The 17,560-nt window shown below is 34.8% G+C and overlaps 1 protein-coding gene and 2 non-coding genes across 5 annotated transcripts; all 3 read left to right on the top strand.

The window, feature by feature from the left end:
* The first annotated feature begins 3 nt into the window (after positions 1–3).
* LOC106164003 (uncharacterized) lies at positions 4–17,505 on the top strand. 3 transcript variants are annotated; one of them, XM_087008937.1, is made up of 12 exons: positions 4–403; positions 12,788–12,990; positions 13,453–13,558; positions 13,783–13,827; positions 14,069–14,179; positions 14,336–14,407; positions 14,581–14,661; positions 14,897–14,944; positions 15,114–15,312; positions 15,590–15,767; positions 15,899–16,015; positions 16,300–17,504. In XM_087008937.1, exons 1-12 carry the CDS (start codon positions 282–284, stop codon positions 16,359–16,361), a joined length of 1,344 nt encoding a protein of 447 aa, XP_086865063.1. In that variant the 5' UTR covers positions 4–281; the 3' UTR covers positions 16,362–17,504. The 3 variants fall into 3 exon arrangements, with proteins under 3 accessions (XP_086865063.1, XP_086865064.1, XP_086865065.1); XM_087008939.1 differs by lacking the exon at positions 4–403 and adding an exon at positions 10,826–11,714 and having other exon boundaries at positions 16,300–17,503; XM_087008938.1 differs by lacking the exon at positions 14,581–14,661 and having other exon boundaries at positions 16,300–17,505.
* On the top strand, positions 1,241–1,327 carry Trnas-aga (transfer RNA serine (anticodon AGA)). The gene is given in 2 exon segments: positions 1,241–1,276; positions 1,292–1,327. It is a non-coding gene; the product is annotated as a tRNA-Ser (tRNA).
* On the top strand, positions 1,665–1,751 carry Trnas-aga (transfer RNA serine (anticodon AGA)). Its single transcript is given in 2 exon segments — positions 1,665–1,700; positions 1,716–1,751. It is a non-coding gene; the product is annotated as a tRNA-Ser (tRNA).
* Positions 17,506–17,560: the final 55 nt, after the last annotated feature.

The raw sequence follows: 17,560 nt of genomic DNA, 5'->3' as shown, positions 1-17,560 counted from the left end.
TGATACGTCGCTAGCTGGCCGCTGTTGGCCCGCCGTCTATACATTAGCGATGTGTAGTTGGCGGGCCGACGACGGAAAGAGCGCTACTTTCCGTCGATAGCCATCGGTGGCCCACCGTCGGGCCACCAGCGATGTAGTTGTTATACGGTCAAATTTTAAATACACGCCAAATTTGTGTCCGTGGCTACTTATTGCATTATCCCCAGAGCGACGAAGACGATTATAAGGTCTTTTTAAACCTGTTACGGAATGTGCAATATTTATTGGCTTCCAAATATCACATGACGTCCAACACGCGACGGATGCACGCTACGAAAGCATGCGGCGACGTCGCGAGACGACTGCGTTGTCTGTCAGCTCTCCCACCGAGTTGGACGTACGTGCTGTGCTTTATTGTAAGAAGGTAAGTTTACTTTAATACAATGTTAATACTTGTAGACATACTGTACGATTAAATTGTATACATAGTATATATTTGTTAAACGGTATGTTATGCAGGAATTGTGCTGTTGTGACGAATCTAAGTGAAAAAAGTAGCTAACCGGAGAACATTGTCTTTTTTTTATTGTGGCCCCGTCGCGGTTTTATTCACCATTTTTATAATAAGATTCAAGCAAAAGACCCGATAAGACGTAATAAACCAAAAGCAAAAGCAACGACCCGCTTCCTGGATGTGACTCATTTTTCATTCGATGTGCTAGTTGGGACATCGACATTGCGTATTTGGTGCGAACCTTACTTGACCTATTTAGTTTGTAGTTAAGCTACCGGTACTCCAGAGCCTTCTCTTGAAGTATTTCCAAATATTTACACATGGAAATTATACCGAGAAAATTTTATAGTATAATTAAGATATAATTTTTCCCCGCTCACCTACTGCTCAGCGCCGATATGACAAATTCAGATACAATTTCACCAAGTCGAAGGGAAGATTACTGTACCTATTGTTAATATACTGTGTGTATATATATATATATATATATATATATATAATTTAGCAATTTTTCTAGTGAATAGGGCAATCCCTACATATTTTTGTCGGTTGATGTAAGTGTTTGATGACACCTGATGTTTGTGTACATTCTTACCTTGCATGCTTATCAACCATAATCAATGCAAAACTATGTTTCACCAAATCCATATTTAGTGTAGAATCTGACATGACATTTGTCAGTAATCTAACTGAATGTGGATAATTGATTTGGGTTTATTTGGCAGTTTGGAGTTCATTTAAAAAAGAGGAGAATTAGCTCAGTGGTAGAGCACTTGCCTAGAACGTTAATTTACCTAGCGCAAGAGGTCCTAGGTCCGATCCCTAGATTCTTCTCTAGACATGATATTGACTCCACTTACATAATAATCTGCCTTTGAACTCAGTCTACTTTGCATGTCAAGTTTTGTGCAATTGTTGCTAGACATAGTAATTGCCATTACTGACACTCCATTTCTATATGTTAATCTTACTAACTTAGACCTATAAATGTGTAAGTTCTACTTTCACATGTTAATTATTTCCCATATGCTCCCAATATAATAATAACAATCAAAATGCTATCTCCCATATTAATTTTAGAATCTAACTTGACAATTGGCAGTATCCCGCATTAATAAGGAGACAACTGATTTGGGTTTATTTGGCAGGTTGGAGTGCATCTTAGAAAAAAGGAGAATTAGCTCAGTGGTGGAGCACTTGCCTAGAACGTTAATTTACCTAGCGCAAGAGGTCCTAGGTTCGATCCCTAGATTCTTCTCTAGACATGATCTTGACTCCAATTACATAATAATCTGCCTTTGAACTCAGTCTACTTTGCATGTCAAGTTTTGTGCATTTGTTACTAGACATGATTAGTAATTGCCATGACTGACACTGCCTTTCTATATGTTAATCTTACTAACTTTGAGCTATAAAATGTTGTATATTCAATGCTATTAAAGATTGGGCCAGGCCAGAAAAGACGGTAACAAAAGTAGGTTAAATTTCTGACTAAAATTTAAAAAAAGGAGCAGTCTAAAGCTTTTCTATGTTTTCTATGGCTGATTTAATGATTTATTCAGTTTATCCCTTAGCATGTCGAATTTTTTTTAGTTGTATCATAAACTAGTAGAAGTGGTTTATATGTGTTACTGGGAATCCATGATCCACCAACACTCCATTCATATGTACCTTTAACTAATAATTATCAAAAATGCTTAGGAGCTTTACAGAACTTAAGCACTGAAGAACTGAGAGATTGCACCAATCACACTAGCATTATCATTTTGTGCATTATTGCATTGCTTTTATGGCTGTAGATTTCACAGTTTTGCTGCCTTGTCATTGAGTGCAATAAAAGTGTATAAACTATCACTGAGTTGTTACTTAATGCAAAAGGAGATTTCGATTGTCCTAACACCAAAGCATTGGTGCTGGTGTTCCTCAACTATAACGACTTGCCATCACCAGATTTGGGGTTTACAGTATGGATATAAAAAACTGTTTTTCATTTATGTCATATATATGCTCACTTACAAAATAAATTATATCAAAATCAATCATATTAACACCATTTATTTCTTTAAAAGTGAACAAGATAACAAATGTGGGCCACATACTGACTAAAATGACCAGCACTGATTTTTTTTTTTTACTAAGGTAATCACTACTCATTAAAATGTGTAGTTCATCAAGCAGAAATAGTCTACCTTATCAGGACCTAATGTTGATAAATATTTCAATTATTTGACAGAATGTCTGACGGAAAAAAGTCAGTGCTCAGCGACAGGACATTACGTCGTCATGCTGAGAAACTTGCCCAGCAGATTCTAACAAATCTTCATTCGCCTTATTCATATAGACCATAATCCTTTGCGCGCAACAGGAGTTCCGGTATTTTTTTCCCATATCAATTCTATAGACGCGTGAATTAAATGCCGCACAGGTAAGTGAAAAATGATTATTTAATTTCAAATAAAATAGATATGAATAAAACTAATATTTCTCCTCATGATTATCACATTTTGCCATGAAATTAGTCGTTTTTTAATAATTTTTTTTTATTTAGACGATAGGCTGACTTGGAGCGCATTTGCGCACCGCAGTGTGTTAGATGTGTTGAGAGGAGATTGCGTTCGTGCTTGTCTTGTTTGACCCATTTTTAAAGTCACGTTGGTTTGTTTTGATTTTCTGCGAGTTCGATGTCCAAATTATTCAAACCACAGCCAGGTCAAAATTATCAAAAATTCCAGCAAGAGCGCCTGGAGTGAGACACTGAGAGGGAATTGATATGTCAGGAAAGTCGCATACCCACTTATATTTATGTTACCATATGTCAGTTGTTCCGTTATTTTTAGACCAAAATATTTACATTTGTTTGAAAGTATATTAGATATAGTAAGAGTGTCCCATTTTTAAAATAACGATACTAAAATGTACAAGAAGAAAAGGGTAATTCTGGTCAGAACAATATGTCTGATAAAGGCAAATAAATTCAGCGCTTCCACTATCATGCTTGTGGGCTGATTTGATAGTTGTCAGCGCCACTAGCTTGATTTTAGTGGTACATTGTTTTGAGGCAGTGGACATTAGTCAGGACAGGTGGCAGTGAAATATCACAGGAGAGCAAGCTCAGTGGTAGAGCGTTCACCTTGTGTGGAAGGTCTTGGGTTCGATTCCCAAGCTCTCCCTTTTCCAAAGTTACCAGCTACTTAAATAACTACCTTCTTGTCCTACATTTGCCCTCAAACAGTATCAAATTTTAAAATATATTTGTATCATATAGAGTATTGTTTTTCATTTATACTTGTATATTAGTACAGAAAACATTTTGTCCATTTTATGATCATTTCCTCTCAAGGTGCCCATGGTGTACAGGATCTGTAAGTATGTTGTACTTTGAACATGTATTGCATGCATGGAGGTTTCCACTCTGAAAAGCATCATTATTTATTTGAAAGTGGTTAGGATATGCTAACTTAGTCTACTAGGTAAAGGACAATTGATAGTTGAACCTTTCTTGATATGTTTACTTGAGTATAGCAGATTATATTTTCCCTGTGTGATTTTTCCCTGTCTGATTTTATGAAATTATTCTAGTACTAGTAGTTATCCGGTATTGAATATAAGGCAGAATAAATGCAAAGAAGAAAATCATAAGGAAAGCAAGTTCATTGTTGTCATTTACCCATTATGAAAGGTCTAGGGTGAGGGTCTAGTTTTTGATCCCTAATTGTACACATGTACAAACATTGATCTCTTGTTGTTACTGTCTAAACCTCTTCCCCTGCCCTAATTAATGCTTCCTGTTACAAATAAATTGCTTTAATGTCTGTCACAACTAGTATAGAAATCTCATGTTTTTATTTTAGTTGGTTGGGGAGATGAAAACTAAAAGCAAGACCGAAGAAGATACTGTGACATTACAACCAAGATCATGCACAGAAGTATTTGCACTGAAAGCAGAGACCTTAAAAAAATTATGTTTGAAGCACCAAATTGCAGTGCACTACCCAAAAAAGGCAAGGTGCATTTTTTTGTGTGACATATTGGGACTGTCAACTACAGGGTTCAAAACAAAGGACTCATTACTTCACCCAGGAGTAAAATTATCTGACGAACAATTCCAAGAATTTCATCAAAATGTCAGTCCCCAAAAGCTCTGTACACGAAATGACTTTTCAACGAATTTATTAAACATCCCAGATATAGATGTGTCAGACATAAAAAGATATCTTTTAAATACAGAAGTCATCACAGCAGATTGTGCAAGAACCTACAAACTCTCTCGCCCGTATCAGTTAAAAGATTCTGTGCATTCTGTTCGTTATAGCCAATGTTCAGATTTGAAATTTTTTAGTATAATAAGGGCCTATTGCAATGCCTCTCAATCAACAAATTCTGAGGATGTAAAGGTGGTTTTTGTTGTTATAAACAAAATCAATGCCATTCCATGTGGTGGGTTTTGTACCTGTTCTGTAGGCTATTCCTTGACATGTGGCCATATAGGGGCAACACTATTTAGGGTTGCAGACCTAGTTGCAAGTGGAGTCAAGGAGGACATAACAGCTAGCACCTCCTTGCTGTGCGAGTGGCTGGAGCCTAAAGGGTCCTCTGCAAGTCCATCACTGCTGTCTCATCTTCCTATAAAAAAGAATGTGAGCAGCATGCAGAGGACCCCTGACGACTATGGACAGGTCATACGACAGCAAAAACCACCTTCAAAAGATGACATTTTAAAGTTGAGGGCGAGCCTTTTTAATGCCACACATCACATAGGACAATATTGTCCTGCAGTACATCTTTTGGGAGCAAATCTCCATAATGCAAATAAAATTCCAGATTCTATTCTCTTTGATACACACCTAGAAAATGACAATTCAATTTTATTTGACAATGAAGTTACTGTCACTGCATTACCATTACCAATTTTTGACCATCCTCATAATTGTGATTATGATGCATGCATTAACGATCAAGTTGAAAATTTTGTAAAATCAATAAAATTTAGTGAAAATGAAATTCATCAGATTGAGGAATCCACAAGAGGCCAGAGAGAGAACCCTGAGTGGCACCAGCAAAGAAGGGGTGCAGTTACAGCCTCAAGGATGGGGTCCATTCTTCGCACATTTGAAAAGCAGAAACCCCCATGCAAATCGGTCATTACTGCCATCATGGGGAGAGAATGCTCTGAAGACAATATCCCTTATACTACAGTACCATCACTTAAGTGGGGGATTAGTAATGAAAAGAAGGCAAGAGATCAGTACCTTAGACAACAGAAGAAGCAACACACAAACTTGTCAATTAATGAGAAAGGCCTAGTTGTTGCTGAAGACTATCCATATATAAGAGGCAGTCCAGATGGAATAATAACATGTAGCTGCCATTCTGAGAGAGTGTTAGAAATTAAGTGTCCATATTCATGCAGGAATATGATGGTGAAAGATGCCATAAAATGTGGTAAGATAAGGTATCTGGATGGCAATTTTATGCTAAAACCATTCTCAACAGAGGGCTATTATGAACAAGTTCAGGCATTGATGTATATTCTAAAATTGAATAAATGTGAATTTGTAATTTGGACAAATGTTGACATGATGGTGATTGAGGTTGGGTATAATGCTGAATTTTGCCAAAAAAAATTATTACCTGGTTGTGTAAGCTTTTTTAAGAAATATATAGTGCCGAATATTTTAAGCTGGAACAATAAGAACAAAATGCCCAAGATGTGTTAGGGAATGAAAATGATTACTGAATTGGTCAAAACCAATATTGGGAAATGATTCCCAGTGTAATTATATGATGTATATAGAACATTACAAAATATGTGCACATATTGGTGTAGTACTTTCATATTGAGAATGGTTGTTTATATAATTATATTAAATCATTATACCCAACCTCAATCACCATCATGTCAACATATACATAAATGCCTAAACTTGTTCATAATGTATTTACAAAAAGTTTGGTAACATGCATTTATATGAAGATTTGAGGAGTAATTGCAATTTCCTCCTTAATGAGTTTATTTAAGGACTTGAACAGTTCATGATAAAATACAGTGTTTTACAAAGTCAATTACAATAACAGTTTAAATGATGTAAAAATACAAATGTTGAGTACACAAACATGAAAATTTTATTCTATTCCAATACTATATGTATGTACTCAAATGACTAATTGGGATGTACAATAAATTACTGGCTGAAAATGGCATTTCTTATCAATGTAGTAACATACCAATCCCATACCTTTATTATACAATCTTATAATATGTTCATATTTCAAAAATATTAAAATTACTTGTTGAGATGTAAGTCTGCATTACATCTCTGACAGGAAATGATATTACAGTAGTCTGCAGAATTCTCCTTTGATGAATATATCACGGGACTCTTTGGTCTGATTTACTTCTCCAACAGGTAACACAACAGCAGTAATATGTTTTCCAGAGAACAACTACAAATGACTGATCTTTACGTTTATTTCTCTGGTTGAGAGATCTGGAGTCTCCTAAGACAGCAGGGACAATCCAGCTATCGGTTTGACTGACCAAACTCACTCCGAGCTCTGATCCCCAATCTCTCTCTGTCTCTAATACAAAGTTCTTCTCCTTATATACTGATACACACAAAATACATTACAGTGATTCCTAAAACAAGTCAGAGATATTGAAGCCAATTAACAGAATTAAGACATATTACTAGAGACCTTCAACATAATTTAAGTCAGACTGCTTTAAACTCCAACTTGGGGATGAAGCCATAAATAAAGTTATTCAATCCTTTTTAAACTGAAAATATCCTTTTAAACTTGGTTAGTTTTTTTCAATGAATAACATACATTAACAGATTCATATAATGTCATTATAAAAGAGGCATCTGAATGATCTTTACCAAATGTTGATTTAATTTGATTTAAATGTGGAAGTTCCTAAAATGAAGTTTGGCCGTGAAATCACCACTATGACAAATATAAATACAGTTTCAACCTGACCACATACGTATTTGAATAAAACTGACTGTAATCAAACTTGCCTTGCCTGGATTATTCTGCATTTTAAGCTGAAAGTGGGTTTTCTTGGAGATTTACAAATACAAAATTTTACTGAACTTTGGTGTGCTCTTAGTCTGGACTGTAATGCTGAATAACTGGACTTGATTTCCCATGCAAGAATTCATTATTGAAAAAGACAATTAATCACAAAAAATGCTAACTAAAAATAAACAAACTAAATAAGAATGGAATTATTTATTTCTTTATAACTGGTAACTGAAAGTTTGTCAGGTAAGCACAAACAACAAAAATTTGCTCAAATAGGTCAAACATATTTAACTTAACAATTTGTTCTAATAAGTGAAATGTCTTAATTCTTTGTATGATCCTTTCTACGTGAATTCTTGCATGGGAAATTTTGTTTGATCTATTTGATTCGGCATTTGTGAATTGCACTCTTTCTCTTCCCTTAAAATCAGGCATTACGATCTTTACACCTTGAAATTCCAATTCATCAGATACAGTGAAACCTCTGTCAGACATCACCAAATCCCCCCTCTTGAGTCCATGCAGGAGTGGCTCAGAGTTCAGGGTAATATGCTTGTCTGAAGCTCTGCCACCCCATGCACTGGACACAAAGTTCACGGCAAGATTTGGTGATATGCCAACAAGAAATTTCACTGTATCGTGATGTTTATAATTTGAAAATGTGCTCTTTCTTGAATCAAGTGATGATGATTTTTGTAATAAAAGTTCTGTGCAGTCTAAAATAATTTTTAAATTGTCAAATGATTGAAAGCAATTAGGTTGTTCTTCTGTTGAATATTTCATTTCAAATAAGGTTTTAAGTTCATTGCTCAGAAAATTAATCCATGTTGTAAAGATTTTCGAAAAATGACCTGTGCTTATATCAAAAGTTTGAGCAATGTCTTCATTAAATTTTCCTGTCTTTAATTTAACTAAAACCATAAAAAATTCTTCTTCAAATGTAAATTTTCTAGTTGGCCCTTTTTTAGACGTCATCCCTGTTGTGTTTGTGGCCTCTCCATTCCAGTAACATAAATTATTTGAATCTGTTCTTGTTTTTAAGTAATCGCATAATGAAGAAAAAACTAAAAAATTTGGCAAATTAGTCCAAAACTGAAATTTTCTGTCATCATCTTTTATATTTTCCAAACGAAGAAATTTTCCTTTTAAATCAGAAATTTGCTCTTTCAATTCAGTTACCTCTTTTTCCAATTGTTGAATTTTTGTTAAATTTTGTTGTTTATTTGTTGTATAATAATCATGATCTCCTGCTTCATTCAGACAATCTAAAAGTCTGGCAACTTTTGGCCTGCCAGCAGCTTGCCTGCCAGTTGATGATCTTTTCCTGAAAATATGTTTTGGCTTTTGGTTGTAGCTCCTATTTGCAGATAAAGAGTTATTTGTTGTGCGGGGCTTTGAGGAACTATTGGGAAAAATAGTTGGTGAGTAGCTTGGATGAGTTGGGTCATCATTTTTTCTACCTGTAAATGAGTAAATATAATTATATATATCAACCAAAGTAACTGAGCGTATACTGCAATTGCAAAATCTGATTGCAGTTATTGTATAAACAATATTGTAATTTACTATTGTAATTTTAGTTATATGATTATATAATGTATACTGTTAGGTCATAGTCATTTTAAAAAATGTACTTGAACCGCAATAAATAATAATAATAATAATAAAATTAATTAATTGATCATCTTCCCTATCTCATGCCTAGATTGATCCATAAAAAAAATAATTAATTGATCATCTTCCCTATCTCATGCCTAGATTGATCCATCTGGATCAGTATAACTCCCTGGGGAATCTCATTAAATTGCTATCAAATAAATTGCTTTAATGTCTGTCACACCTAGTATAGCTGATAGAGGATAATTTTCTTTACCCCCTAGTTGATTTGGTATATTGTGTGACAGACATTTAAGCTGATTATATATACCTCCTGCAAAATGCACAGAACATATCCTTGTGGATGTAGTAGGTGTAAAATCCTTCTCAACAGGTATGTGGCACAGCCAGTTGTGTTTGCGGCTCACATCTTTGGGGAATTGGTAAAAGCTAATTGCTTGCCCCTCCCGATTACATTTCCCACGGGAGTTTGTGCATCCAGGCACGCAGCAGTAGTCGCCCACATATGCCTTTTTCATTATTCTGAATGACTTTATTCCCTGTAGAAAATTATGGCAAAATGATGGTACAAAATAAAGTAGACTTTAGGGCAAGATGAGCACATTTAGTATTATAAATATATTAAGAATTAAAGATATTAAACCAAGATATGCTAATATATAATGGATAAATTTTTTGCCATTTGCTTTGTAGCTCAGCAATGTATGCTATTTGAAAGAAGATACAATTAAATATTGTACGCAATTTAAAATAACTGTTTGAGAGCATGAATATGCAGTATTGGACAGGAATGCATGCAGTTACTGGTAGGCTATTGGTATTAACTTTGGAAAAAGGGAGAGCTTGGGAATCGAACCCAAGACCTTCCACACAAGGTGAACGCTCTACCACTGAGCTTGCTCTCCTGTGATATTTCACTGCCACCTGTCCTGACTAATGTCCACTGCCTCAAAACAATGTACCACTAAAATCAAGCTAGTGGCGCCGACAACTATCAAATCAGCCCACAAGCATGATAGTGGAAGCGCTGAATTTATTTGCCTTTATTAGACATTTATTAGGCATCCTTTTCTTCTTGTACATTTTAGTATCGTTACTTAAAATCCTTACTATCATATACTTTAAAACAGATGTTTTGGTCTAAGATTAACGGAACAGCTGACATAGGGAATCATAAAGATAAATTAAATGGGTATACGACTTTCCTGACATATCAAATTCCTCTCAGTGTCTCACTCACGGCTCTCTTGCTGGAAGTTGGGTAAATTTGGCCTGGCTATGGTTTACAAAATGGACATCCGACTCATATCGGACTCGCGGAAAAACAAAACAAACCAACGTGACTTTAAAAATGGGTCAAACAAGACAAGCACGAACGCAATCTCCTCTCAACACATCTAACACACTGCGGTGCGCAAATGCGCTCCAAGTCAGCCTATCGTCTAAATAAAAAAAAATTATTAAAAAACGACTAATTTCATGGCAAAATGTGATAATCATGAGGAGAAATATTAGTTTTATTCATATCTATTTTATTTGAAATTAAATAATCATTTTTCACTTACCTGTGCGGCATTTAATTCACGCGTCTATAGAATTGATATGGGAAAAAAATACCGGAACTCCTGTTGCGCGCAAAGGATTATGGTCTATATGAATAAGGCGAATGATGAATCATCTAGTGAAGATGATAATGACATCTTACCTGCAGAGCAAACCATTGAGCATGAGGAGACAATGACAACAGCTGATGTTTCTGATGAAGAATCTGCTTGTTCACAGGCCAGTTATCAGGAAAATATGGATATGACTTTTGATATTGAAAGCAATTTCAGTGATGATAGCAGCAATGATGACGTGTCGGACACTAGTTCTTCAGATGGTGAAGAAGATGAAGATTTTGCAAAGAAACTGAGGGATTGGGTGATTACCAGCAACCTTCCATTGAGTCATGCAAACAGTCTTTTGGGTATTTTAAAACCATATTTTCCTTTTTTGCCAAAAGACAGCCGGACACTCCTGCAAACTAAACAATCATACATCATTGATCAAGTTGCAGGAGGCAATTATCATCATTTTGGCATAGAATATGGAATAAAATGCAGATTGGCATCTCATCAGGAACTTGCATCTCAAGAGGAAATCATTCTGCAGATAAATATTGATGGCTTGCCTCTTTTTAAGAGCAGTACTGAATCCTTTTGGCCAATTTTAGGTTTACTCCCACAAGAGGAAAAGCCCGATCCCTTTGTAATTGGCTTATGGATTGGACAGTCAAAACCCAATGATGCTAATCAGTTTCTGAATAAATTTGTGGAAGAAATGAGACACTTAGAACAAGTTGGTATAATTTATGATGACAAAAATTTCAGTGTTAGGATATCAAATTTTGTTTGTGATACAGCTGCCCGAAGCTTTGTGAAACAAGTGAAAGGTCACACAGGGTATTATGGGTGTGACAACTGTGTTCAAAGTGGTGAGTGGGTTAATCACCGTATGACTTTTCCACAAACTAATGCACAACCTCGAACTGATGTTGCATTTAATGAGATGATGTATGATGAACACCAACGTGGTGAGTCAAATTTACTTTCCTTGAGGATTGGCATGATCAGCCAATTTCCACTAGATTACATGCACCTGGTATGTTTAGGGGTTATGAAGAAGTTGTTGACACTGTGGATGAATGGACCACTACATGTGAGACTGGGGGGTAACATGATTAGGTGTATCTCAGATGGTATAAACAATATGAGAGACTTTCTTCCCAGAGAATTTCTACGTAAAGGACGGGCTTTATCAGAAATTGAAAGATGGAAGGCTACGGAGTTCCGAACCTTTCTTATGTATACTGGTCCTGTTGTTCTAAGAGGAAAATTGCCAAATGCATTGTATAAACATTTTATTATGCTTTTTGTAGCAATCACCATTTTGTGTAGTGAGACACTGTGTGGAGATTACTGTAATTTTGCTGGTCAAATACTCTCCCTTTTCGTGGAGCACATGAGTGAGGCATATGGTGCAGAACAGATAATTTATAACGTTCACTCGCTCACTCATTTGGCTGCACATGCTAAAATGTATGGAGTTTTACACAATTTTTCAAGTTTCCCATTTGAAAACTATCTTCAGACTATAAAGAGACTTGTGCGCAAACCAAAATTGCCACTCCAACAAGTCATACGCCGTCTTGCTGAAAGGGAACATGTGAAAAAAAAAATTAAATCTTCACAAACATTTTGTAAAAAAGAACACCACAGAGGACCAGTCCCAGAAGAATATCAGCAATGCAAACAATATAAAGAACTTCATATGGAAAATTTTTTTTTATCAGTTAAACAACCAGATAATGCTATATATGTTGGACAAACACCTTTCATCATAAAAAATATTATCACTTTCAATCAAGAAAGAACATTGATATGTCAACCATTTATGACAAAAGAAAATTTTTTTATATATCCTGTGGAATCTAGTAGACTACACATATGGTCCGTGAATAATCCGAGTGGTCGATTAGTGAGCATCAGTCCAGAGCAGATCAAATCAAAATTAGTTTTATTGCCATTAAATAACCAATTTATTACTTTACCCCTTCTGTGATAAACAGGCATAACTTTATTAACTTTTATAACATTTGTATCACAGGGAGATTATGTCTCGCTCAAAGTTCAACATCGTATATTTCCCTGAGGAAAATTCAGTGGCAGTGGCCCCTGATGAATGGGTCAAAGGCGATAAGTGTCTTTGGCCCCCCAAGATAGTTATGAGAGGTGGAAGAGCCATAGAGGAGTGTGTGCCACCAGATAGCGATTGGGATGTGTATGACTGCAAAGTGTTGAAGTCTACTAGTAAGTGTGTGGAACCAATTAAATTAAAGGGATAATAACTCTTCATTTTGGCTAAAAAATGAATTTTCCTAGAGTAAACAACTATTTTCCCATACTTACCAATGGTTAAGGAATCCATTTTTACATTCAAAGTTAGTCCCTGGTTTCTTTCCAAAAAGTTTTTTTTTTTTTTTTTTGTTATAATCTCTTAAGAGATTATAACAGAGTATGGAGGTCACGTGGTCTAAAGACAAGCTCAGATACAAGAATAATAGCCATAACTGTCGTTTTTGTGGTACAACAGAATATATTATATTTCCATGAGTTGTTCACAATGTTTTTATTGTGGAATATTGATCTCATATGAAGAGATATTATCCCTTTAACATTATCAATAAATTTGGAATATAAGAAATGAAAATGTGTGCAATATTTGGTCAGTGGCAAATTCTACAGCAATGTTAACTAGGCAGTAATTTTTAGGTGACTATAGAAAGGCAAGGGAAAAGTGCGCCAAAGCAGTTAAATCAATGAACCGAAACATTTGTGATATTGACCTGGACACGACTGACATAGAAGCTAAGAGGAGGTGAGAGGGACATTATATACATCATTATAGTAAATTGCGTTAAATTCCGAAAATACTTTATTATTTCATCATAAAGTGCCTTATATTAATTGTAATTGTATGTTTATCAAAATGTAAAATTTCCATTTTCCCATGGTTGCATCACTCACACTCTAAATATATATATAATCATCATGATTATAGTAATATATACCACTGTATTAAATGCTATTTTTGCACAAAAGGAGACACCTGCCATCTAGACTTGCAGAAGAGGAATCTGATGACAGGTTAATTCTTTTTTTAAGTAATAAAAAGGATATCTTGGTTGTGAGTGTGTGTGTGTGTGTGTGGGGGGGGGGGGATAAAGGCCAACTCATGTGCATACTAAAAAATTAATATTTATTTTAATGCTCAGTATGTCTTTGCTAAGGTAAATGGTATTTGAGTGGTATTTAAATGTTATTTGCTATGAAAGGAAAAGAATTATGTTTCTAAATTATTATTCATTTGCTCTTTTATTATGTACAGTGACATACAGCCATTGAGTAAAAAGGGGAGGAAGCCCTCTTCTCTCTCTACGCCTAGGCCATTTCCATCTCCACCTCCTGCCCCAAGGATGGTAGAGGATAGCAGCATGAGGTTAGTGAACTCCTAGACTTGTGGTAAATGTACTGCAATTGAAATTGTTCACTTAAAGGTTGCATACCAGTTTCAGCTATTGTGAAAATGTTCATATTTATTTAGTTCTTTTTTTCATTTTTCCTTGTTTTTTTTTTTTTTTTCAATCATATACAGTGGCATACAGAATTTAGAAAAGAATGGGAAGAAATCTTCTAGCTCTCTCTCTCTGGAGGATGGCAGCATGAGGTTAGTTAACTCCAGTTGAGACTTGATAAATGTCAAATATATGCAATTCCTTTAATTGAAGACTGCATAATCACCTTTCCATTGGTTATAAAAAATTCAGTCACCAACACCGTCTAGAACGAAATTTGGATGATAATTTTTGTTTTAAATTTGACCTTTTTTTTTTGTATCAGTGATGGTGTACCAGTAGAAAGAGAAAGACCAATATCATCAATTCAGACACTCCATAGCAGGCCGTTATCCCCTAAGGAAATGTAAAATAAGTTTATATATATATGCAAAGAAGAGAATAATGACTTTAAATGCATTTTTTTTTTTTTTTTTTTTTTTTTTTTTTTTTTTTTTGTGAATTATTTTTATAATATAATTTAATTTGATTAGTAACTTTAATTAAATTGAAGTGAAACGCATTCTCCAAGTTGATGAACATTTATTGTAATCATATTATTATTATGGCAAAATTTACTGTATGTGCTACTTCTCTTGCAGTGCACCTAGCACCAGTTCTTCTGGATTGACCCACAGATCAGCTGAGAGGTATGTGTGACAAACATTAATTTGTTGTTGCCAGTTGTTTATTTTGAAGTGAATGTCAGCTAGCAAGTTTTACATGTTTCTAAATTGTCAGCTGTCCAATGTCTTTCTAATTGTACCCTTATTTTGAAGTTGAATATTGGATAATGCAGGGAACTTTTTTAAATGACAGGGAACATATGGTAATTTTGCAACAGATTTTGTTGCAAACTAAAAAAAACACAGCACTGCTCCAGGCCATATACAACAGGCAAAAAGTGGATGAGGACACCAGCCAGATGGTGGAAGATCTGGATCTTCCCATCAGATCAATGGAAGATTTCCAAAGATTAGAAGATGTACTGCAAGATCGGTCCAAATCCAAAGCTCTTGTGAGTATTCTATAAAACACTGTGTTTGATAAGATATTTTTGATAAGATATTTTTTTTTGTCAACTTCCTTTAATTATAACAACTAATTTGGTTTTTAGTATTAATCAATGGTTAGGAATGTAATTTTGATTATTCCAGTAGGAGATTTTTAACCTGTGGCACAGACGAAAGTAGTATAACTAAATAAGGAAGAGTGCTGTTAAAGGGTAATTTAATTCTTTCCATTAAATTGCATTAAAAAAATGCATTAGACTGTCTGAATGTCACTTGTTGTAGGTCCGTCACCTGACAACTCTTGGGGGGACAGGGCAGGAAAACACCATATATAGGATGATGGAAGCGCTTATGACATCTCCTATGGCAACTTTATTCAACTGGAAGGGCCGTGCTAGAGGGGATGGCAGTAAAGAAAAATGTGGTCTGTGCAAAAGCAGAATTGCCAGAGTCCTGCATGGTAAGTATGTGACTGCTGGTGAGTCAAAATAATTTTTCATGATGTAATATTTTCCCACTCTATCACCTCTCACGCCTTAATTTGGTTGTAATAAAACTGAAATATATTTAAAAATGTTTTAACTTTAACAGATGCTGCCAAAAAAAATGGTATCAAGGAAAGTGACACAGAAAGAATCATGAAGACATGGTTGAAAAATGCCAGCGACAGGGAGGGAGGAAGGCAGCGAAGATTGTTGAAGAAGATTGGTATGTATTACATCCTTGTATTTAATCATATTTATTTTCTTTTGTCTCTTTTAACACATATCTAAAAAATTGAAATTACTTTTTTAATACAAAAATAAGATTCTTTTCCATGTTTGCACTACATGTATCAGTTGGTTTCTTAAATAGAACAGTTTATTCTCATTCTGATGATGTTGATCTCCATGCCAATCCTTTTAGTTATGTTGAATTTACATGTAAACACTTCAGTTTAATAGGGATATGATGGACAATCACTTGCAATCACTTCAATGTGTTATTTTCAGAAAAAGACAGAGTCCAGGCTTTGCAAGAGACAATTGTATCATCATCCTCGGATTCAGACTGATGTTTTTTTTTTTTTGTTTTTTTTTTTTGGTCCTGAGTTGAAAGTATGTATCATGTTACATGCTTATTGAGAAATTAAATTTGGATACCGTAGTCAAGATTGACTAATAATTAAGGTTAGGGGATATTTGTTGAAGACATAGACTAACTGTGCTTGGATCTACATGAACATGTACCCGGTATATGACGTTTTTGACTGTTTAAATTGTTCTGACTACAAATTAAAGCACTCATGCTTGGTTCTTTCAAACAGATATGTTGCAGTTAGAGTATTGAATAGAGTTAACGTAGAATTTTTTATGTTGTTGTTTGTACATTTTGTGATATGAACGATATTGTTCCTACATAGTGTTATTTGCTGCAAGTAAAGACAGCATTAGACTGGTATGGCTTTGGAAATATAAGAAAATTTATTTCCCTGTACTGCTGAATGGACATACCGGTATATATGCATATGTTTATGACAGTTTATGTTTCGTGCAAATGAATATTTTACCAGATACAGTACTAGAAAAAGTTTTTGAATAGAGTTAACTAAGTATTTTATATGATGTTGTTGTTGGAAAGCTTGTGAGGTGAATGATTGCATTAAATAGTGCAAGTAAAGACTGTATAAGACTGGTATGGCTTTGGGATTTGTTGGGAGGCCATTTTATATAAAATAATTCCCATTTGTTAACCCTATTAAATGCTTAAACCTACAGGCACATGCATTCAAACAGATTTGTTACCATGTGGGTACAGAAACAGTGTTGAATGGAGTTAACTTAAGTATTTTATATATGCTGTTGTTTGAAGATTTGTAAGATGAATGTTTTTTGTTCCTTTAAAAGTGTTACTGCAAGGAAAGATAAGTGTAACTGGTATGGCTTGGGGAGGGGTTGAGGCCATATCTCATAGTGGAAGATTACCTATGTTTTCTATACTTTAGGAATAGAATTTATGGGGTTTTTTTTAATATCTCAAGGTCCATTATAACTTGCCACGTTGTTGTATTTTAAGGAAGAAATATTACAGAAGATTAAACACTCTTGAAATATTACATTGTGTTTTGTCTATTATATATGACAATAATAATGATAATATAATTATCAAAAAATTAATAAATCAATGAATTAATGAATAATAAAGAAAATAAAAAATAGATAAAAGCAGTGGACCTACGTCGGCCCACCAGCTACTTGTCGCCGGTGGGCCGAC

Source organism: Lingula anatina, chromosome 3, assembly GCF_051362555.1.
Source record: "Lingula anatina isolate TDL-2025a chromosome 3, LinAna3.0, whole genome shotgun sequence".
Lineage (NCBI taxonomy): Eukaryota > Metazoa > Brachiopoda > Lingulata > Lingulida > Lingulidae > Lingula > Lingula anatina.
The sequence above is the reverse complement of the archived record's forward strand: the minus strand, read 5'-3'. Positions and strand labels throughout refer to the sequence as shown.